Source organism: Terrapene carolina, unplaced genomic scaffold, assembly GCF_002925995.2.
Source record: "Terrapene carolina triunguis isolate 2854851 unplaced genomic scaffold, T_m_triunguis-2.0 Scaffold89, whole genome shotgun sequence".
In the NCBI taxonomy this organism is placed as follows: Eukaryota; Metazoa; Chordata; order Testudines; family Emydidae; genus Terrapene; species Terrapene triunguis.
The window spans coordinates 7,513,689-7,538,193 of record NW_020664440.1 but is presented as its reverse complement, the minus strand read 5'-3'; the positions used below and the strand labels follow the sequence as shown (position 1 = coordinate 7,538,193).

The following is a 24,505-nucleotide window of genomic DNA, read 5'->3' as shown; positions in this document are numbered from 1 at the left end:
AGCGCATTTGGGGATCGATGTATCGCATCTAGACGAGATGCGATACATCGATCCCCAATAGATTGATCGCTACCCACCAATCTGCAGGTAGTCTGGACGTATCCTAAGAGAGGGGAGGGAGAAAGAGAGATGCAAACTGAGGAATCTTGTCTTGAGTATCAAACTTGTGCCCCGACCCACAAACATTTTACGTAGGTGAGTAACTTGACTCATATGAGTAACCCTATTTACATCAGCCACCTGAGCTGGAGAGGACCCCACAGAGTTCTTCTTACAGATGGCTGTAAAGGGACTGTTCACCTGAGTAAAATCACTTCCATGTGTAAGTGCCGGTGGCTTCTGGCTCAAATTGCAGGTTATCATTTTGGAATATTAAGGAGTTTGAGTCAGGCCTCGTCCACACTGTTTTGGGTTTGTATTATTTTGCTAACACTGGTATAGCTATGTGTGCGATAGCTTCATGTAGACATGCAGCACCAGTATAAATCACAATTATTCACTAGAGCAACACATCTATGTTAGGAATTGACACTAGGGCACCTGCATGTAGCTTTACTGGCAGCTAAAACCCCAGAGTAGTAGAGTCCCAAGGGAAAGCAGCTATGACGTGTGTGAGTATTTTGATGGTAAATAAACAGTTCCAAATGTTGTCTCAAAATTATACGCAGCTTCTTTTAAATCTTCTTTTCCTCGTCACTATTTTTTTAGTATCTTTACCTACTTATAATTGTAAAAATGGAAGGTGGCTTCATAGTACTTTAAAACATCCACACACCAAAAAAAAAGCTTTAAAAATATGACTGTGATAGATCTGTCTGGCTAAACCACACCGTGGCTGTCTGTAATTTGTCACTGGAGATGAAATCTCAGTTTTGTAGAGGGAGTGTAATGAGTTTTTGTTTTATTTTTGACTCAAACCCTCTTAGGACTCACACTCTTGAGCCACCGTTCCATGAGACATGTTATTTTTTCAGCAGTTTTCACTTAAACTTTTGTGAGGCTTCCTGTTTACACAGCATCTAAATATGGTGGTTGGGTTTTTTTTTAGCGTGATGACACAATGATGTCTAAAAATATTGTGTGTAACTACTGGCTTCGAATAGGGAGGATGTTACTGCCGGGGGGGGTGGGAGGGGGAGAGGCAATAGCATAAATATCCTGCAGGTTCTACTCTGCCCAAACATTAAGGAGCCGGATATCATGGGGAATTGGTCTTCGTGGCTAAGAAATGAGCTTTTTGCCTTTTAGACTGTATTTTTAAAAACTCCTGAAGTTGTGCAAAATATGCCTCCATAACTTGACATTGAGAATTCACGGACATATGTTTTGTCTGCAAGTGATGTTTCATGAGTGAAATCAAAGATAATTAGTGTCGCCTCAATTTTCAGTTTGTCTCCATGTAAAAGCTAGCCTAATGTTAAATGAGTGTAAAACCAAAGTGACTTCCCTGAAGCTACTCATGATTCACTCTGGCCTAACCAAGAGAAGAATTTGGCTTTAGTCCTTTAATTTTGTATCCACAGTTCTGCCCTTTATCTGTACGCTGTACAAGGCTATAGCATGTGTATGTCCCAGCTCTACTAGATGATAATCCAGTTTGCACTGACAAAATTAAATGCTGTGTTGAAACCCCTCTGAACAGCATTTAATCCCAGTCTTCCCCTTTGCTTTACCTTGGTACATGCACACACATAGAAAGGGATACCTATGTTCTTTTAGTGCACTCCTTTTTCATTAAGCATCTGAGTAAATCACCTGCTTGCATAAAAACCTGCTGGAATTGCTTGTCTGCAAACAAAGACTGCTGCAGAGATTCGGTAATGTCTGAACATCCTGGACAATCATTCTCCTCTCATTCCCCTCCCTCTGCTTTTGAGTTGCATAAACCTGCACTATGTAAGAGCTGACCACTTGTGCAGAGAGAAAAAGGGGTTGCTGATTTCTTTGGAAAAGGTGAGAATCCAATACCTCTGCAGTTTTCTGTTTGGTTTTGCTGTGAGCGGGGTTCCGTGCTGCGCTTTGTTCCACTTGTTTCTTGATTTTATGCAGGAGGTAGGACTGGAAACACGGGCTTGAGTCTATTTAAGTTTCTCCTTATTTTACCATTTTCCTATTAATAAATAGACAACATCCCTTCCCCTCTCACCCTATCATTAAATCAATGATTGGGTCTATACAGTGACATACGCTTTTGCAAAATATAACCGATATAAATGTGCATTGGCAAAAAACCCTATTTTGATTAAGCTGAAATACGTACAAATTCATATCTATCTCCGAACTGCTTGTAATCTCGGTGTCTTGTCTTTGCCAGGGTTCATCTTGCAGTAAATTCTTTAATAAGAACTGCCAGTCATCCTGTTCATATTAGCAAGGCACAGTGGACAGAAGATGAAAATGTAACTGCAGGAAATGGGACCTGGGAGCTATTAGAGCTGTTGGGTCAAATCCTGATTCCTGCACAGATCTCGAGTAAACCAGATTAAATAACTGATGGGCTACTGGTAAATAAATTGCATGTACGTACCTGGGGAGCCAGGACTAGCTCCTTGTTTTTCAGTTCTAAAAGCCCAGGCCTCTACCTCTTGCTCTAAAGACGATCTCCCTTAGTAATGCCCCTTTTTATTTCCTATGACGCTAGAGGGCGACATTTGTAAGCTCTAGGGCAGCAGTTCTCAACCATGGGTCCAAGGCCCCCTGGGGGGCTGGGAGCAGATTTCAGGGGGTCCGCCAAGCAGGGCCAACATGGGTCCAGGGCAGAAAGCCGAAGCCCCGCTGCCCCAGTTCCTGCCACCTGGGGCTGAAGCCTGAGCAATTTAGCGTCACTGGGCCCTGTGTGGACTGGGGGTCTCAGGCAATTGCCCTGCTTGCTACCCCCTAATGCTGGCCCTGGCTTTTATATGCAGAAAAACAGTTGTTGTAGCACAGGTGGGCCGTGGAGTTTTTATAGCATGTTGGGGGCGGGCTTAGAAATAAAAAGGTTGAGAACCCCTGGTCTAGGGGACAAGGCCAGTCCTTTTGTTATCTGTGTGTACAGCACCTAGCACAATGGAGCCCCAAGCCCTGATTTGGGCGTCTGGGAACTACCTCAATACAAAATAATAATATCGCCCCCTACCCTCTGGGAGGTCGGTGGGAGACGGAATCCTTCTCCCGAACTGCAGAGCCACTTCACAGCTGCTGCAGCAACAGCCTCCAACGTCCTGCCCTGTGAGAGTGAGGCTTGGGGCAATGCACGTGTATAGTCATATATCCACGTCACAGTCATGTACCTACCTCATCCTGTGTGTTAAAGAAGGTCTTGCCCAGTTCCCCAGCACTCAGGTGTCTTGAGTTGTGCTCTCAAGGCTTATACAGGAGCATGCTGGTTCTACTGTTTTGGCCTTCCATGCCCACAGATGTAGGGCAAACGTTGCCTCATAGCATCAGGATCGGAGGCACAGAACTCGCCTCCTTCCCCTCCTGGCAATGATTAGACTCATTCAGGTCACATCATTTTTGTTTCATGGCACGTGCAGGAAGTGAGCCTTTCCCTGGATAGAGCAGCTCGACTGCAACCTTGAAGGCGTTACCTCAGCGTGGCGCTGCTGGAGGTGACCTCTCTTGGATGCGTAAGGTGCCAGTGTTTATATGTAGTCATCATTTTGAATATTTGTTTGGGGTTGTGTTTGCTTTGTAAATAGCTATATAGATTATGCAATCGGGAAAAATGGGAGCCGCCCCTTTAAGAGCAGGGTGGGGATACTGGGTTGTGAGCGCTTGCAGCACTGACCTGTGTGTGTGTGTGTGTGTGTGTGTGTGTGTGTGTTGCTGAAGAGGCTGGTTTGTAGCTGTGCAGTGGGAGGTCTCTGCCTGCAAGAAGCCTCTAAAGAAAAGATTCACAAACTAAAGGACGTTCCCCTTGGAAAGCTAGGTCTTGTGCTTGAGGGTATAATAAATGCAAATGTAAAACTGACGTCCCTATAACTTGTGTCCCTAAAGATCCCATGTTACTTGTTTTACATGTGCCCTGGTCCCCCTCTGTGCTGAGTAACTACATTCTGCCTACCTAAAATTCCATCTCTTGTTTCACATGGAAAAGGCATCGGCTTCCTGTCCTAAACTGTTGCATAGCACTGGTGCACGCTATCAAATGTCGGTAGATGAACTGACTCTACATAGCTTGCAAAGGGCTTTGGGATCTTTCTGGAAGAAGGGTGCTATATAATCGTTAATTAGTCGTTATCTCTGGCCTTCCGGGCTTTGCAAGCTACGGTGTGGAGCCCCCCATGGAAACCATGAGGCTCACTGGGAATGCAAGGTCTCCCTGTACAGAACAGCCTGTATGACTGAGGACGTGATCGAGATGCCGCAACAATTGCAACTCAATACACCCTATCACTGAATGCTCTTGCGCTGTTCTGTTCTGTGCTAAATAGTCCAGATTTAACTTTCTAAAATTCTGCAAAGTGGCCACATCATTGCATTTTTGAGATAACATAAAATGCTTGAAGTTCAGAGAATCTTAACAACCACAAGACGCCTGATTCAAGGGTTAATTCCAGGAGTTGTATCAGTAGTTTAACTGTAATGAATTGGAAGAAGAGTCAAGGATGGATTTATACCTCTAACTATTTAACGATTTGTGAAAAATCTCCATGGGTAAAAGAGAGGCCTGTCTTGTTAGAGCAGGAATCTGGAAATTTGGGTCCTGTTTCTCCTATGTGGTCCCAAGTATGTTATTTATGGCTTGTTTTTTCTGAGATGCTAAGCACCGACAGATTCTATTGACTTTAAATAGAGTTGTGAGTGCTCAGCACTTCTCAGAATTAGTCACTTAATCTCTGTGCCTACATGTCTCCATCTATAAAATGGGGGAATCTCACTTACTTACCTAACTCACAGGCCTATTGTGAGAGTTAATTGCTTAATATTTTTAAAGCGCTTTGAGATTCGCTGTTGGATGGCGCAGTAGAAGTGCAAATGATTGTGATAGCTTTTACACTTGAATCTTTGAGGCAGCTTTCCATGGCACCATGTTTTTATATTTTATATATATATATATATAGAGAGAGAGAGAGAAAATGTTTTTACTTAACAGTAGATAAATGCGATAATTACAGCCATCAGAAATGATGAACGTGATTTCATTGGGTAAAAACGAGCAATTAGGCGTTGCCATTATTTATGCTATCTCAGTGCAACAGATGGGGCTGTGACTTAAAAACACTAATGGATCAGACGCTTCACGACGGGGGGCAATTGGCAGCAGTATGTCAGCGGTGGCAAAAGTGTAAGTTGATGAAATAACTAATCTATGGTAGCATGTGTGTTCATAAATAAATCACAATGGCCTAGTGACAAATGAAGCTGTGATCAGATTGTAATGGATTTAAGGGCTCCAGACAATGCAGATAAATCACATACTGAGCTCCCTGGGAGCGGGGACTAGAACCTGGATTTTTATCTCCTAAACCAAAGGTCTATAGCAATTGAGCTAAAGGAGATCCACCAAGGCCAGCAATAGCTGTAATCCACACATCCTCTTTGTGGGTCACTCGGTAATGGATCTCTCTCTGTCACCCACACACACCATTACAAGATATGCAACGAAAAGGAATAATAGTTATTTCTTTAATGTAGGCCTGGTCTAAACACAGTATTTGTACTATATATTGTCTTATACCAGCATAGCTTATTCCCCGTCCTGTATGTCAATGAGTGATATAAGCGCATTTATACCAGTATAGCTGCACCAGCTATACTGGTATTTGTATGTCAACAAGGTCTTGTATTTTTAAAAACTCTTTACACATTCCACCTTCTCCCACATCCAGGCTTTCTCAGGCTTTGTCTATAGAGGGATTTGTCATGTCACTGGTTTTGGGTAGAATCCCAGTTGGTGTAAATTGATGTAGCCCCACTGACATCAACAGAGCAATGCCGACTTCCACCAGCGGAGACTCTGGCCCTAACTCTGTTACTGTCCACAGAGAGATCAGTCATCTGCAGGAAAAGAACCACTGTGTTCACGATGTTTAGTTCATTAGGAAATCCCTATCTTAGAAAGCCACCTTCTGTCTATGTTTAGAGCTGCAGATTTATTGCCTGTGAGAAGCTCTGTGCCTTCAGGAGAATGAATTATTCTGAGGGCATGATTAAAAAAATAAAAGCCAGGTTCCCTTTACCGGTTGTAATCTTCAGAGTACTTGAAAGCCAGGCCCTGCGCAGACTGTGAGGGACCCAGAATAGAACGGTTCTTAAATAATGGAAAAGCTTTCATGGAAATGTAATAGATTTTAAAGGACAGGTGTTAAAGGAGCATAATGTAACTTTATTTTCTTTAACTGTTCCCAGAGAGACATGGGAATAGTTTTCGATGGATAAACATGACATAAACCTGAAACTAAGGGGACCAAAACAGTCCAGATCTAATAGCTATGGAGTGAGCCAGGTCTCCTTGCATATCCCTGGATAAACCTCATGGTCCAAGCAGCTGTGCTGGTCTTGACACTCAAATAAGGCAATGCCATCATCTTCTTCAATGAGGCTGTCTCTGCTATGTCTGCCACGACAAGGAATGGGGCAGGAGCCTTGGTGTTCGAATGCATGAGTGACACGTGAACCACCCATTCAGGGAGGCTAGCCCCCAGCCCCACCCCTTCTGCCCGTGGCCCTTTCCTGGCAGAGCCCTGAACCCCCACCGCGACCACTACCCATCCCCCCTCCCCGGCCCCAGAGCACTGGAAGGGGAGCCCCAGCGCACTGGGCGGTCCGAGGCCTGGATCACCGGGCGGCCGAAGCGCTGGGCGGCCTGAGGCCCAGATCACTGGGCGGCCCCAGGCCTGGATCACCGGGCAACCCGAGCACTGGGCGCCCCGAGGCCCGGATCACTGGGTGGCCCGAGCGCTGGGATGCCCGAGGCCCAGAGCACCAGGCGGCCCGAGTGCTGGGCGGCCCAAGCGCTGGGATGCCCAAGGCCCGGATCACCGGGCGGCCCAAGTGCTGGGATGCCCAAGCCGCGAACACAGGCCACGGGGGAAGAGATGGGGGCTTGGGGCGGAGTGTGAGCAGGACCATGCCTGGCTCTTTTGGGGAGGCTCAGACTCCCCTGGCCTGCGATACCCGCTGCCCATGTTCGAATGTAGGACTAATTCATTCCCTCTCCCAGGGGCTAGGACTGAGGTTAACTTCCTTGTGATAAGGGACAGAACTCAGGCCAGCTGGGGACTTACTAATTTAGTTCATAAATTTCCTAAATATGAGCCACATCAGCTGGGAGAAATAATGTAATCAGAAAAATGTGAATGACGATTGGGAATCATTTAAGAACACCTTGTTAGATGCCTGAAAAGCCACAATCCCATAGTTTAGGAAGAATATTGTTCTGATTAAAAAATTGACCTGGTTTAGAGGGGAAGTGTAGACCTCTATACAAAATTAATATATATAACTAATGGAAGAAAGGAGATGTTGATATTAATGAATATAAATCATAAGTTAGGAATTGTAGAAAATTGGTAAGGGAAGCAAAGGGACACTAGGATAAATCTATGGCCAGCAGAATTAAGGACAATAAGAGGTTTTATAAATATATTAGGAACAAAAGGAATCCTGACAATGGTACTGGTCCATTACTAGATGGAAAGGGTAAAATTATCAATAATGATGCAGAAAATGCAGAAATGTTCAATAAATATTTCTGTTCTGTATTTGGGGAAAAAATAGATACGAGTTTTATCATATGGTGCTGATAACATTCTTTCCATTCCACTGGTATCTCTGGAGGATGTTAAACAGAAGTTTCTAACGTTAGCCATTTTAAATGAGCAGATCCATATAACTTGTACTGAAGAGTTTAAAAAGAGCTGGCTGAGGAACTCACTCGACTGTTAATGTTTATTTTCAATAAGTCTTGGAGCACTGGGGAATTTCCAGAAGACTGGAAGAAAGCTAATGTGCCAATTTTTAAAGAGGGTAAACAGGATGACCCAGGTAATTTAGGCCTGTCAGCCTGACACAGATCCCAGGAAAGATAATGTCAAACTAAACTTGATATATATTTTTGATGAGATTACAAGCTTAGGAGATAAAGGTAATAGTATTAACGTAATATACGTAAACTTCTGTAAGGTGTTTGACTTAGTACAGTATGACATTTTGATTAAAAAATTAGAACAATATAAAATATGGCACACATTAAATGGATTAAAAACAGGCGAACTGATAGGTCTCAAAATGTAATTACAAATAGGGAATCATCATCAAGTGGGTATATTTCCAGTGGGGTCCCGCAGGCATCAGATCTTGGCCCTACGCTATTTAACATTTATATCAATGACCTGAAAGAAACTAAAATGATCACTGATAAGGTTTGCAGATGGCACAAAAATTGGGGGAGTGGTAAATAATAAAGAGGACAGGTCACTGATGCAGAGTGATGTGGATTGCTTGGCACACTGGATGCAAGCAAACAACATGCATTTTAGTATGGCTACATGTAAATTCAGTAAACCCCCGTTTATCTGACCCTCCATTAACTGGCTCTCCGTGTCAACCAGACAGCCAGTGCACACAGGTCCAGAAGGGGGTGATCTCTGCGGTGACCACTAGATGGCGCTGCAGCATTGCACTTTCCCATTCTCTCCTTTATCCGGATTTTTGATTATCTGCTCTGGCCCCTATACCAATTAGATTGGATAAATGGGGTTCTGCTGTATATGCATCTAGGAACAAAGAATGTTGACTGTACTTACAGAGTGGGGGACTCTATCCTGGGAAGCAGTGACTTCTGAAAAAGTTTTGGAGTCGTGGAGGATAATCAGCTGAACATGAGCTCCCAGCGAGACACTGTGGCCAAAAGAGCCAATGTGATCCTGGGATGTATAAACAGGGGAATTTCGAGTAGGAGTTAAGAGGTGATTTTACCTCTGTATTTAACACTACTGCGACCTCTGCTGGAATACGGTGCCCTGTTCTGGTGCCCACAAGTCAAGAAAGATGTAGATAAATTGGAGGGGTTCAAAGAAGAGCCATGAGAATGATTAAAGGATTAGAAAACCTGCCTGACAGTGATAGACTCAAAGAGACTCAATCTATTTAGCTTAAAAGAAGATTAAGAGTGACTTGATTACAGTCCATAAATATCCACGTGGGGAATAAATATTTAATTATGGGCTCTTCAATCTAGCAGAGAAAAGTATAACACAGTCCAATAGCTGGAAGTTAAAGCTAGACACTTCCAACTGGAACTAAAGCATACATTTTTGACAGTGAGAGTAATTAACCAATGGAACAATTTGCCAAGGGTCAGAGTGGATTCTCCATCACCATTTTTAAATCAAGTTTGGATCTTTTTTTTCTAAACGGCCTGCTCTAGGAATTATTTTGGGGAAGTCCTCTGGCCTGTGATAACAGGAGGTCAGACTAGATGATCACAATGGTCCTTTCTCAACTTGGCATCTCTGAATAAATGTCTTGGTTTTGTACCCAGTGCTGGTTGCTCTGCCAGAGCTTTCAAGCATAAGACCATTGCTAGCGCGGTGTATAAAGGTATTCATAAGCCTGGTTTATTTTCACTACACAGGCCAAGTGCAATGCAATTACAGCTGAACTGCAGCTCTGCTACAGCTTTTGGGTAATTTTCATCTTTATCCTGAGAGGTGTTAAGTACCCTTCACTACGGTTTGAAGTTGATGGGAGTTCAGAGTGCTCAGCAGCTTCTGGGAGCAAGAACCTTAGCCTTCGTATAGGGAGGCGATTCAGTTACCAAGACATCCTCCAGTGTGGCTCAGTAGCAAGGACATCAAAACCTACTGTCATACGTAATTGCCTTCTGCAGCTTTTAAATGGAGTTTCCTCCCTTCCCTGACCACTGACGTGTTCCTGTCTTTCTAGATGACAGAAGGCAGGCACTGCCAGGTGCAGCTCCTTGATGACAGGAAGTTGGAACTGCTGGTTCAGGTAAACTGAAGTTGGAACTGTTAGTTTGGGGGGAGGGATAGCTCAGTGGTTTGAGCATTGGCCTGCTAAACCCAGGGTTGTGAGTTCAATCCTTGAGGGGGCCACTTAGGGATCTGGGGCAAAATCAGTACTTGGTCCTGCTAGTGAAGGCAGGGGGCTGGACTCGATGACCTTTCAGGGTCCCTTCCAGTTCTATGAGATTGGTATATCTCCATATAGAAACACCCTCTATGGGGCATCACTTTGCCCAACACAGCCTGGTTTTGTAGTGGCATCTATGCTTTTTAATGCAATCCACTTAATTGTATTTTACCAGCTTAAATGGACTCAGTCAAACTTTTCTTAAATGTCCACGAGTAAAGTTTTTTCAAAAACGCCCAAGTTCCATTTTCAGAAGTGACGGAGGACTTATGCTCCTAAATCTCATTGGCTTCTGAGTGCCTGCATCACTTTTGAAATGGGACTTAGACCCCAAGGTCAAAGAGGCGCATCTAAAAAAATGTTTGCCCTCGTCTGTGTGACTAACAACTCCTCAGATTAGGAACATGGAATGAATTTTAAAAATCTAAATCAGACTTCATCTTTTTGTTATTTGCTTGGACGATGACAAACAGACCTGTCTTGTGTCACTAGTTTCAAGTTTATGCTCCAATACATCTGTTAGTCTTAAAGGTGCCACAGGACTCTCTGTTAGTTTCATGTTCTAGCTCTCGGTGCTGTTACATTTGGAAATTTTTCAATAAATATCTTTTTTTTTTTTTAAATCTGCTCTCATTACAATTTATAACACATTAAGCTCTTCTGAGTTTCAATTTTAAAATCTTTTTGAAAATGATCTGTGTTTTGGGTTGTGTTTTGGGGTGGATGGTACCTTGTCATAAGGGGGGGGGAAGGTCTAGCTTTTCTGGGGTATAACAGATTCTATATTGAAAAGTCCTTCCTGCAATAAAGTCCATGAAAAGCCTGAATTCAGTCCAGTCTTTGCCCTAGGCTAGCCACTCCTTTCTTCTACTTCTTTTTATACATTTCAACTGGTTTGGGAAGGCGAAAGAACTTAGTTGCCTTTGCTCCCCAACCACTTAGTCATTTATGTCTAGTTCTAAATTTCTGCAGTTCTGACAGGTAAACCGGGATTTGCTGTACTTGGGAAGTCAACACCCAAGGGCACAAGGCTTCATGGGACCCAGCTGGGTAGGAGACTGCATCATGGTGCTTTAAACTATGTGGCAATGTCCCTTTAAGGCAGCCTATCTAGAGAAGACTAGTTTAAAAATAAAATGGCTGAGCTGAATGTAATGATATGCTGATGATTCTCTCAATAGCCCAAACTTTTGTCTCGGGAGTTACTGGATCTGGTGGCATCACATTTCAACCTCAAAGAAAAGGAGTATTTTGGGATAACATTTATAGATGATACGTAAGTATCTGTATTTCTTTTTTTAAACAATTGGTGAAATGATTGTTGCAAACCAACGTCTCAGTCCATCCCACAAAGCATAGAAATTGGACTCCAGGCCAAGCCACAATGATCTAAAGATGACTCCTGTTTTCAAAGATGTTTTCCTCCCCCTTAGAATGGTCCTAGCTGAGTCAGGATGACACACCATGACAAAACAGAAGGGCACTTCTATAAAATCCTCCTTGGGTGTATTTTGCCCTTTCTTATTTGTCTTACAAGTGAAAGGTGGAAAAGTTGATTCAGTGTTCTCTCCTTTACATATGAGCACGCTCATGCATGCCTTATCTGTGCAACTAAAAAAAAATTGGGGGGATATGCAAGCATTTTTAGTATTAATCAATTACATCATTTTGTATTTTCTGGCCTCAAACCCAGTATAAACAAATCTTTAATCCCGAACTGGCATAACAGCAGAGAAATCTGAAGTCCGATAACATAGTAATAAACTCTCCCTATTTCTGTGCCTTTTGCTTATTTTTGTAGACGTCTAAAACCACTTTGCAGTCTACCAACAACAGCTGCCAAAGTAGCATGCATTTTAACTCCTTAAATTCCTCTCTCCTCCAGTTGTTACTGAAACCTTCGAGCTGACTGACATTGGTGAGCAGGTTGCCTAGCCTCAGTGTGCATTTTACAGCGTGACATTGCACGAGTCACTTTATACTCCCTCATAATGAGCCTTTCCAGTGCAACCACATCCCAGCTTCCAGAAATGGCAGAAGAACCGTGCCAAAAACAAGCCCAGCTAGGGAGGGGTGGAGGTTTGCAATAGTAGCCAGTGGAACTGGATCTTGGCCCTAGTTACATCTTTATTACAGGGCTGATGTTAATCCCTGCCCTACCTAGGACATTTCTCGCCCTTTTGAGCACATCCCTTATCGCTGTAGGTCACATAGGAAGTCTGTGATAGTAAAGACGCCCTTAATCACAAGACCAACTTTCTTCCCATTGTACAAAGCTGTGCGTCAACCCGCAGCTGTAGAGGCAGTACCCTTCCCAGGGCTTTTGGGGTAGGGGAGGAGGGGAATAGTGGAGGATGCTCTTTAGAATGTCGTCGTAGCTGGATATCACCCCGGTGTGAGGAGGTGTCTGCTTCTGAAGCCCTTCTTGGCACTGCCATGGGTGTATTTTTTGAAGAGCTGCTTTCTTCCCGGAGACTCTTTTTGGAATGTTTTTGCAATGTCTGTGCCCTTTTCCTTGTCGTAAAATGTTTTCTTCCAGCATTTCTTCTATAAATACCTCTGGGATGATGTTTATACTCCTCCCAACCTCCCAGGAGAACTTCCATGAGACTTTTTTTCCCTCGTTAATTGCTTAGTGGCAGTTCCACCTGCCGAGCTTTTCCAAAGCACTCCCTGGGTATTTCATAAGGGCGGCTAGTATCCCAAAAAAGCAAGCAGAAATTTTGACCAATGACAGAGAATTTATAGGCATCTGCTAAAGACGCCACATGCCTGTCAGTGTTTGGAGTGTGAGCCCGTCACCTCTGGGGGGCAGTCATGCTGTTCCAGCTTAGGGCCTGTCCCAGTGCCAGAATCTCTCAGATGGCAGCACTAGGCAATACTGAGTGCCTGCCTCTCCAAGCTAATCCACGGGGCAAAGTGAGGCGCAAACCACATCCCCCATTCTGTTCCCGCTTGTTATTAAAAATGGTGCCTGGGGAGGCATGTATTCTCTTCTCAGTCACTCCCTGTGGACACCGCCCTAAACTGATTCAGCCAATGCAATGTTCAATAACAGAGTGTGCAGGGGCGCCTGCCTGACTAGATTACAGTGCTTCCACTGACAAGCAGTGCTCTGAAATGTGGGCACCTCGCCCTTCTCTTTAGTTTGAGTTGGCAATTCTCAAAAGCAGGCTTTTCATCTTGGGGGTCTGCATCAGTAGATGCTGGGAAATGACAGCACAACATGCTGCAATCTCATCGCGGACACAGTGATTATGGAACCAGCATCTTTCCGCTGTAAAGGGCACCCACCCTTGGACTACAGGCCAGATCCTCAACTGGTGTAAATTGGAATGGCTACTTCAAAATCAATGGAGCTGCTCCAATTTGCAACAGCAGGGCAGGATCTTGCCTTAATGCGGAGGGGAGACATATTAGTTCTTCTGCACTTCACGTCTGATCTTCATGTGACGGTTTTAGAATTGGGGATTCCCTTGGTTTCCTCAGAGTCCTGAGTGCGAAGTAGATCAACGTCTGAAAGGGCTAGTAAGTAAACAGACATTTGGCCAAATCCTGCCTCGATTGAAGAGTTGAAAGTTTTGTCCCAGACTTTAGTGTGAACAGGATTTCTCCGTCCTGCTCTTTTAAAAGTGCCGGTTTGAGCAAATGCAAGCGCTGAAGGGAATCTGTTTCAGTATTATTAATGGAACCTGTTCCTCTCCCCCCATATCCCCTCCACCCCCCACTCCCCATTTGTTCCTACAGAGGCCAGAATATATGGCTGCAGTTAGATCATAGAGTTCTGGATCACGACTTGCCCAAGAAACCAGGTCCAGCAACTTTGTACTTTGCAGTTAGGTAAGTAATTGTTTTTTATATGTTTTTATATATACCAAACATTACAGGTTTGGTGTATTTATAGCTTTTTGTTTCAAAGGATTGATAATATGATAGAGGATAATTAATTGACAATTAATTTGATAGAGGAAATAAAAGTCTAAGCCATATGTGTTATTTTTAGAAAACAGTTAACTCCTGGATAAATGCTGGTTAGCTATGAGATACTTTGGAAATTTGGTTGTTCCGTTTTTAAATCAAAACAATATTTTATTAAATTAAACTGCCATTGTCAAAAAAATTTTTTAAAGAATCCTATACTTAAAGAGCTTCCTTGCCTGAATTCTACTAACAACTTTGATTAGTTAAAATATACTAATTCTTAACAATTAAATTTACTTTTCCCAATTTATGCTGGCTGCTAGTATTTTCCATTTTAGCCAGTCTGGAAAATGAAATGAGGCTGATCTTTTCCACTCTCCAGTTCTAATATGACACAACTTCTTGCTAGATTTTTGCTGAGTTTGTTAAAAAAAATTTGTAAGGCACTCTGAGAGAACAGTGATTTGTGTAGCATGGGTAAGTAGGCACCACAAGGCTGCGCTGTCTGTATTTAGGACATAGTAGGGCAGGGGTAGGCAACCTATGGCACGCGTGCCGAAGGCGGCATGCGAGCTGATTTTCAGTGGCACTCACACTGCCCGGGTCCTGGCCACTGGTCTGGGGGGCTCTGCATTTTAATTTAATTTTAAATGAAGCGTCTTAAACATTTTAAAAACCTTATTTACTTTACATACAACAATAGTTTAGTTATATATTATAGACTTATAGAAAGACCTTCTAAAAACGTTAAAATGTATTACTGGCATGCGAAACCTTAAATTAGAGTGAATAAATGAAGACTCGGCACACCACTTCTGAAAGGTTGCCAACCCCTGTAGTAGGGGATGGTTCAAGATAAACAGTACCTGGTGTTCACTGAATATGCTTTTCTTCTTGTTAGATTTTGTAGCTTCCCCCATTTTTAAAAAACAAAACCTAAACTAAGCTTTTCCCTTTAAATATATTTATTACAGGCCCTTCGTCCCTCCTAAACATTGAGTGCCTCTGGACAGGAAATGCGAAACTGAATCTATGTATTGAACTTCAGTCACTTACATGGCAACAGGACAGAAATACTGTCACTGACTTGGCCATCAAATTGTTCACATGACTAATCTTCCCTATTCTTTCATGAAATGTAAAGCGCTCTATTCCATGTGGGCAGGACCCGGCGCCCCTTGCAGAGATCCACTGACCTCGGGCTGCCCTGACTTGCATCAGAGGACTGGAACTGTGAACAGCTAATTCAGGAGTGGGGGTGGTGGGGCACAAAGCTATCTTAAAGCCACCTTTACACACACGCTTCCTGAGCTGCGCTGTGCACACCTTGGCTGGGACGGAAGATGTAGGCCAGGACCCGTTAAGTATTCCTTACAAGATGGGAGATTGGAAAGCACTGAAAGAGTTAATACAGAGAGAAAGAGCTGACTTGGGAGGAGAAGCTGCTGGAAGCTAATTTTAAGCCCAAGCACTTTGGGATAGAGTTTGCATTTTAGGGGCATAAAAGCTTAAATAAACTATTTTAAAATGAGCAAGTAGGTAGTGCATGGAGAGGCCTTTAGAAAGGAAAAGAGGAGGATATAGGAATAGTTGACAATACACAAATTATTTAGCACTGCAGAAAATATATATTCTAATAGAAGTGCATTTAAGCTCTGCGTATAGTTCTGACGTGTGAGCGACAGTGGGTTTTCACACCCTGGCACATGCCTTGGGTGGTTAGCGCCCACACGCTTATCTCTCCCTAACACATGTGCCTTGTCATCGTCTATTTCTTTAATTAAACCCAGATGCGAGCAGTCGAAAGGGTAGGTACAGTGCTGCATGCACACAACTTCAGTGGAAAGGCAGAGGCAGGGATAGAGCGCGGCGCTCCTGCTTGGCACAACCCAGGCCTGTGTGGGCCACGTGGCCTCAGAAATCTGCCTCGGACCAGAACTGAGGTAGAAATGGTGCCGGTGCTTCTTACTGCACGTCTCCTGCCAGTTTAACGCCTCATGGTTTTGGGTTGAAACAAGCCTTGTGCCTGCTTGGTATAAAACGCATGGTTTTAAAATCAGGAGCAAGGAAGAGCCATTTCGTAAATACAGAATAACTGATGGAAGGGGTCCAGGAGATTTGCTTGGGGGATAAAGAGCAAATGTGAACATTAGCCTTTTGCGCCATATGCCTTCTCTCCCCCCCCAATGCTTTTTAACACCTTTGCCAGAGGAAATTAGCATCGTCCCCGTTCCTGGGCTTTTGTATAGCTTCCTTTGTCTGTCAACTTCGGCATTTACACTGGGGCTTGTCTTCTTTCTATGTTGTCGGGAGAGAGAGACTGAACTGGGCGTGGGGCCTGAAGGCCCAGTATGTAAGGACTCCATAAGTGGGGCCCCAGGAAGGGAATGTTTTGATTACCTGTGGAGTGGGAGTTATGAAGGGGTCCTGAAGAGGAGAGAAATTGGCACCAGGGCATTGCAGAGTGACCTCTGGCCACAAGGAGGTGCTCAGGAATCAGCCACCCTGCTACACCACTGACCTGCATTAGGGGTCTGGACAGTGTGGCCCCAAATGTTCCATCATTCTGAGAAGCCCATGCATTGATAGTGAACTGTTCATACCTTGCAGCGATGTAGCTAAAAAGGCTTTACGGGGCTGTGTTATCTTGCTTTGCATAGCTTTGAGAGATGAGTGCTTCCAGAATTATAGATGTTCATTGTCTAGGCACCGTTTCGTGGGTAACGTTCATAGTCTTGGTGCTGTTTAGTGTAATATCCCAAGTGAGTATTAGGGGAAAAGCACACAGAAAAAGCAACTTCTAGAACTTGTTGTTTTTATGATTTAGTATTTCTAGAGAGTGACAGCAAGGCGCTTGGCTTTGTGTATGTGCATAAAGTATTATGTGGTCCAGATGCTGATCTCATTTATGCCAGTGTAATTCTGGAATAACTCCGTTGTATTTACTGGAATTACTACAGATGCCCATGTAGCTGAGGTAAGTATCTGGGCTGTGATCCCTGCCCATCTAGTCATAGAAAATACTGTATGCTTAGATGGAGGGATTAGAAGATGGGTGTCCCTTGGTAATCCAAGAGGCATGGGATTTAGTTTCAGGATATGTTTTTGAGGGCTAGTGTGTTGCTGTGAGATTTGCTACTGGTTTTGTATTTTTAACTGATTAGAGCCTGGACCATGCGTTCTTTTCTGGTAGTTTAAATCCAAGTAAATATGACACTGTAGCAAGCCCTCGCCATCTAAGAATGTGACCGTTACCGCATCATGGCCGCTAGTGTCCGCAGAGTGGCAGTGAGGCCAGAGCTCAGATCCTCCCTAAACAGCAATATAGCCCCCTTGCACTTGAGCTAAAGGAGAATTTGTTTCAGACTATGCCATGTCAGAATCAGTACTGCTATACTGCCAGTAGAGAGCATGACAATACACGCAGTAATGGTACAAGCTCACAATGATGAGCATGTCAAGGAGAGGCCAGTGGAGCAAGGCTTCAGAGAGGAAACGTGATTTCAGGAGGGTTTTGATAGTATATGGAGAGGTTGTTCGGCACTCGAAGAGAAGGGAGGATGGTTCAAAGCATAAGGGCCCGCATGGAAGAAAGTGCAGACGCTTCAGACAAAGCCTTTGGAATCACCATGTGTAAAGAATTCCCTTAGCAAATCAGCCAAGCGCTTCCTGGTTGTGAGCCTTTGCAACTAAGAAAACACTCTTTCCTTTAGAGGACTCCACATTCCTAAGAGCTGTCAAGAGCTCTGCGGCTTGGCCACGCTGTAAACAGATGCCCTTGCACCTGCCATATTTAGTCAAACAAAAAGGGGCTTCTGAAAGGTTGGTGAACGGAGGGAGCTGCCCCTTGTGGGAAGAAGATGCACTGGATTAGCAGGGTTCAGTGTCGGGTTATTCATGTTTAGAGAGAGGTCAGATGCCTCTACCCTCTGGTTCTGGCAGCTGAACTCCAGCCACGTCAATAATAAAACCTTAAACTCCACATGCTGGCAACTGAACCTCAGGGTACCATGTGACCGCCTGGATCATCTCCATAGTAATCCCACGGGATGCCTACTTACCAGAACCGGCTCCAGCGTTTTTGCCGCCCCAAGCGGCAGGGGAAAGAAGAAAAAAAAAAAGCGGCGATCGGCGGCACTTCGGCAGCAGCTCTACCGCTGCCGCTTCATTCTTCGGCGGCAATTCGGCGGCAGGTCCTTCCCTCTGAGAGGGACTGAGGGACCCGCCGCTGAATTGCTGCCGAAGACCCGGAGTGCCGCCCCTTTCCATGGGCCGCCCCAAGCACCTGCTTCCTTCACTGGTGCCTGGAGCCGGCCCTGCTACTTACAGACACTGCTCGGCACTGATAAACGTTTAGGGCTCTTTGCACCCCTCCAGCGCACAGTATAGAAGGCTGCTAACGCACCTGAGTGCTAGCAAAATGCAGTCAGGGAGGAGCATGGGAGGAGAACAACCACTGTGCAAAATGCTTCCCGAGTCCTGGAGCCAACGGCACCTCCTCCAGATGACAGAACAAGGAGCAATGGTCTCAAGTTGCAGTGAGGGAGGTCTAGGTTGGATATTAGGAAACACTATTTCACTAGGAGGGTGGTGAAGCACTGGAATGGGTTACCTAGGGAGGTGGTGGAATCTCCTTCCTTAGAGGTTTTTAAGGTCAGGCTTGACAAAGCCCTGGCTGGGATGATTTAGTTGGGGATTTTCCTGCTTTGAGCAGGGGGTTGGACTAGATGACCTCCTGAGGTCCCTTCCGACCCTAATATTCTATGATTCTATGATTCTTCCACTGGGATCCCACCATACTGGTTCAGGGTGTGGGCGGTGTGGCTGGCAGGTGCAGACAGAGCCGGGAAGCAGCATTCCAAGCTTGTATTATTTCCAATGGACATTCCAGTTTGTTCTGAGCAACCTTGCTGAGTCCTGTCTATGGCTTGCCCCCAGAGCCCCCACGGGGGAAGACTGTGCGCACCAATGGACAGGGAGATCTGAGACAGCACACTCCTGACCTGGACCTTGTTTCAGAGGGAAGGGGAAATCTAGAACAGTGCAGAGAGGTCGTCTCTCTGTGCAAAGTATTGGAACTAGAACTCCCAGGAGTTCCTGGACCCGATGTGATTCCAAGGTCATGCATCCGCCAACCTTCCACGCTAGCACTAATCCCTCTGCCACGGTGGATTTTGCATTGGCTTTGTCGAGTAGTAACACAGAGTTTGCATTACCCTTTTCCAATTCCAGGGTGTCTTTCCTCTGCTTAAGAGAATGACTTGCCCCTTTGAAATCGGACAAGGTTTTCAAAAGAGATGAAAAGTCGTCAAATTGCTCTTATCGGTTTAACAAGGTGTTTGTCATTCCCTTTTCGCTATCTCTCCTCAGGTCTTTCTGCTTGTTCCCTACTAATAGGCAGGAAATTAAATGCAATAAGTCATAGTTCCTCTGAACCATCTGTACTGCGGGGGAACAAAAAATGAGGAAATCAGAATGACATGGGAGGGGAACAGAACCTGGGTAAGAAAATAAAGTCGCTTTGTTCTTTTTTTCAGGTTTTACATTGAAAGCATCTCTTTTCTGAAGGACAAAAACACAGTAGAACTCTTTTTCCTGAATGCAAAATCCTGTGTGCACAAGGTAATGTGTGATGTCTTTTGAAACCTTTACCCATTATTATGCTGTTTTCCAGTATTAGAGCCTATCACTAAACTGGCTGATAAATTAGGGATAGCTCAGTGGTTTGAGCATTGGCCTGCTAAACCCAGGGTTCTGAGTTCAATCCTTGAGGGGGCCATTTAGGGATCTAGGGCAAAAGTCTGTCTGGGGATTGGTCCTGCTTTGAGCAGGGGGTTGGACTAGATGATCTCCTGAGGTCCCTTCCAACCCAGATATTCTATGATTAGGTATTAATGAAATCATATTTCTAGATTATAGAAATTCGAAGGATTCAAATCTAAACACTCCTCCAACTTCAGGTACGTGGATGAATGGGACGGTGATGGTTTCAGGATGCGATTTTCACAGCCCTCTGGCTTTCAAAGGGGCTAAACCAAAATCCCACATCCAAATATACCCAGACTTTTGAGTGTTTGAAATCTGGATCCGAATTTCGCAGCTAGCCCTCAGCTATAATTGACATTATACATGTGCTTCCCACATACATGTAATATTGAATGGCTAACGCAAGTGTCTACTTTAGTTCTTCATTAATCTCAACCACAGCTCTGCATCAAGATCAAGGGGAGCATAATGTGTTTACGCCATTTGAATGTGGTTACTTCTTTCCCTGAAGGTACCCCATAAAGTCAAGAACAAAGAGAACATACTTTTAATATATATGTATATAAGTGTATGTACATGTGTCTATATCAGGGGCCGGCAACGTTCGGCACGCGGCTCGCCAGGGTAAGCACCCTGGTGAGCCGGGCCAGTTTATTTACCTGCTGACGCGGCAGGTTCGGCCGATCGCGGCCCCCACTCGCCGCGGTTCGCCGTCCCGGGCCAATGGGGGGGGAAGCGGCGCGGGTCGAGGGATGTGCTGGCCGTGGCTTCCCGCCACCCCCATTGGCCCGGGATGGCAAACCGCGGCCAGTGGGGGCCGCGATCGGCTGAACCTGCCGCATCAGCAGGTAAATAAACTGGCTCGGCCCACCAGGGTGCTTACCCTGGCGAGCCGCGTGCCGAACGTTGCCGACCCCTGGTCTATATGTACACACACACACACACACACACACACACACACACACTCACTTATTCACTTTCTGGTTAGGAAGTTAACACTTTGTGTATAGAAAATTCAAAAATTCACACTGGAATGTCATGTCATGCTACCATGTTTTAAATAGTATAAATTAGCTCTCCAGAGGAAGGGGAACCTCCCTAATCCTAAATGAGGATTGAATGGGCACATCAACCCCTTACCCATGCCAGTCTGCCAAACCTTTGCTGTAACAGGAACCATGTTTCAATAAACTCCAGTGCAGCAGTGCCTAATGTTGCTGTGATTTTTCTAGTACTGTAAAGTCAAGCAGCTGGCACTTCTGTTGTTTTTCATGCAACCTGCCTAGTTGTGAAGCGTGGGAAGTGTGGAACTCGATTCTGACAGGTATTGGAGAGAAACAGAATAATCTGCTCATTCATTAACTGGTGTAGTGAGTCCGTGTATTAGTTCAAATTCATCCCCGTGCAACTCCATTGTTTGCTAGCCTTCACACAGCACATTTTAAAGGGTTGTAGATCAAGAGCTGGTATTTCTGGCTGGGTGGAAACCTCACACAGAATATTTAATGGCAAGAATGTGGATCTCACTTGTATAGGAATTTGTTTCTGGAAGCGGGAGGAAAATGGAACCCCGCTTTCCACCCCTCAACCCCCAAAAAGTAAAGAAAAAAAAAAAGTAAACATCTGTTAAGAGTCCTGGACCTCATTGGCCGAGCTTAATAGCCGACGAGTCTCAAGTTCAGTCTATTTGTCCTCTCAAGTAGGTGTCTTGGAAGTTGGTAGAAATTAAATGCTAGTCACATCAAAACATTTGGTTGTCTGGTAAGTATGTGTGTGTGTGTATACTTATGTGTATGCAGTATAAAAGACAAGGGGAAAAAATACTACATATATAAACATATATGTCATCTAGCCAGCCAGGAAGACTCGCATCTGGCCCTGATAAATAGTATTATTCACACAGCATAGTTGTGTAGTATTGAAATGAACTGATGATCATGCGCAAAGTGCTGGAATAACATTGTGTATCATGCAGTGATTTATTTCAGCACTTTGTGTGTCACTGTTTGAATGAGGGCCCTTTTTATTTCACTAGGCCTGTGCTTTAATTGGTATTCGTGTACAAAGTGCCGACTGCCTGATTTTGCACAGCACAACTGCCAGAAGATGAGAGAGAGAGTTTTCCCTAGTGCACAGTTTCTATAGGGAGCTTGGCTTAAAATAGAAAGGAGGTTTGCTTTAAAGAAAAGTTTCAGAGCAGCACGGGGAGACTAACAAAGTACAGTAAAACCAGACAGCCCTTCTCTTTGTATAACTTCTCATTCCAAGCTGGTGAAACAAAAATGAACACCGAGCAAAGACATTTATCTCTGTATATAGATCATTAAAAATCAGAGCAGACCAGTTGCCTCTTAGCCATGCTGGATAAAACTGATGCTGCACAGGCAGGACAGCAGCAGTCCAGGGGAATAGTTTTATCTTCGCTTGCTAATAACATTGAGTGTACAGTCTGGCAAGGAGTCAGAAGGAACAGCACCTGTGTCAATTGGGGTTGGAAGACAATCCTGCAGCACTATCACCTTAGTGTCTTCACGTGGGGTACCATCCTAAAAGATCCTTACACTGCAGGATCCTGTGCCAAGAGAACAAGATTGGGGTCAAGCTTTTCTGAACTCGGCAGTGCAATCCTGAATATCTGTGGGTTCAGCTATCTCTGCTTGTTGCGTTGGGAACATGCTACACCATGCGCTACAATACCATCCCCCTAACTCACCTCAATAAATCCCTTCTTTTTCATTGCAAGCTCTTTGGGGCAAGGACTGTCACTGTTTTCACAGCACCAAGCACAGTATGGCTTCACGTGGCTGCTGCATTATAAATGTTAACATCTTGGGCTTGATTATTAGTATTTATGCGTACTGTTCGTGGCAGTAATGCAATTCGCAACAATTCTTGATGGTATATTCCTAATGAGTTAGAAAAAGCCACAAATATGTGGGATTTGCATGTGCGAAAGGACTGATGGTACGTATAAAAGTGGGCAATCAGTTGTGTGTGGGTGGAAAAGCTGAAGGGTGACTGGGAATTTGAGTCAAATTCATCTTTGGCGTAGCTCCATTGAAGTCAGTGGATTTACCCCAGGGATACATTTGGCCCATGGCCTTTTAACACTAAAATGAGTTACCTTCTGTTTATTTAATGCCATTTGGGGAACATCTGATCACAATTATGTGAGATTTCAGCTCATTAGAGATGATCAAAAATGCAGTTTACATTTGTGTTGAATTAACACTGTCATTTAAGAACTGGAATGCAGATGAGACGATGGGCACCTCAAACATATTCAAAAGCCACACTAACTCAATAAACATTGTAGTCACTTTCATTTGTGCTTCAGGGCAAGGAGACGCAGTCCGAGTACAGGGCAGTGTCAGCCACAAAATATAACCAGATTCCCAACTTCAGTGAAGCAACCTACTGCTAGTCATTAATGACAGATCAGATGTTCTCTGGTATTTCTCAGTAGTTAATCCAGGTAGGGAAGCTTAGACTTGTTGTGTGGGTTTCTTGTTTTGTTCTTGTTTTTGTTTTGTTTTTTTGCTCCACTCATATTGCATGTCGTAAGGAGCCCCCAATGTCTTTAAAAGCAACAACTATCCATGAAGCACATGATGCAGGGATCTCCGTAATGCACCGGTGCACTCTGTTTACCTGAATGATGGGATATTAAAGGCCATATCCTACCCTAGATCTTTACATGAAGCTCCCGTTGTGGGACAGGAATGCAGTTCAAAAGGTGGGTGATCAGATAGGAGGGTGTGAGGGAAGAATGGAAACCTGGATGGGTTGATAAAGATGGCTTAAAATAGCATCTTAGTTATTTTCACAGGACTGTTCTCCATGTTCTTGCACATTTCACTGTTTAAAAAACAGAGAGAAACTTTAAAAAAAGCCCCAGTTCAGGAAAGCACTTGCGCCTGTATTTAGCTTAAAGTGTGTGCTTAACTTCCGGTGACTTTAATGGGATTTAGGCAAATGCTTAACTCTAAAGCATATGTTCTTTCCTGAATACTGATGCTTTCCTGACTCAGAGCCTAGCTGGATGGGTATGTGCAGTTGCGGAGTGAGCCATGTGTTGGTGCATTCGTTTTAGTGGTACTGTATCCATATGGGGTGAAATTCACCCTTGTGTCAAGGGTCAGTGCAAGGCTTAAGCAACAGCTAAGTCCTACTTTGAGGGACCAAGTCATACTTAAATGTGATCTAGGCCTTGTGCCAGTCCACTGCCTAGGAGGAATTTTCCCCATAGCTTGTAAAGTACCGTAGAATCCTTCAGGCTGAACGCGCTACCTAATTATGTAATTATTAAAAAATATTTATTGGCGTCACGCTTTTCATGTGAGAAGCGCTCCGTAGAATTTAGTCTTTGTGTGTCTATGGGGCAGTTTCTCTGAAGCTTGTCTGTAGTTTAGGTCCAAGGCTCTGGTTTAGTTTCCACGCTCTTCCTCCTCCAATACAAGGGGAATTTTTAATACAGGGGAAGGGAGATCAATGCCTTTAATATCTCGGGGCCAGATTCTGATACTTATTCCCATTCAGGAGCACTTTGCTCCACAAGGGGTCATTTGGATTTCAGTGGGCTGGCTCACCGCATAAGGTGTTACTCGGTGTGAGTAAAAGTGGCAGAATCTAACTAGCCTACCAGACCAGCATCTCCAGCCGCCCTAGCGGGGTGCGGTACCTGCTGCACTTTACGGAGCCCTGGGACAGTGTGCGCGGTGACCCTGCTGTCCCA

At 44.4% G+C, this 24,505-nt stretch overlaps 1 protein-coding gene across 3 annotated transcripts in view; it reads left to right on the top strand.

Moving 5' to 3' along the window:
* Positions 1-24,505, top strand: part of FRMD4B (FERM domain containing 4B) — a 192,981-nt gene that overhangs the window by 98,667 nt on the left and 69,809 nt on the right. For all 3 annotated transcript variants that reach the window (XM_026650244.2, XM_026650243.2, XM_026650242.2), the window contains 4 exons: positions 9,877-9,942; positions 11,265-11,359; positions 13,831-13,923; positions 19,542-19,626. In XM_026650244.2, the coding sequence (XP_026506029.1) occupies positions 9,877-9,942; positions 11,265-11,359; positions 13,831-13,923; positions 19,542-19,626 (339 nt within the window). The remainder of the gene's footprint in view (positions 1-9,876; positions 9,943-11,264; positions 11,360-13,830; positions 13,924-19,541; positions 19,627-24,505) is intronic.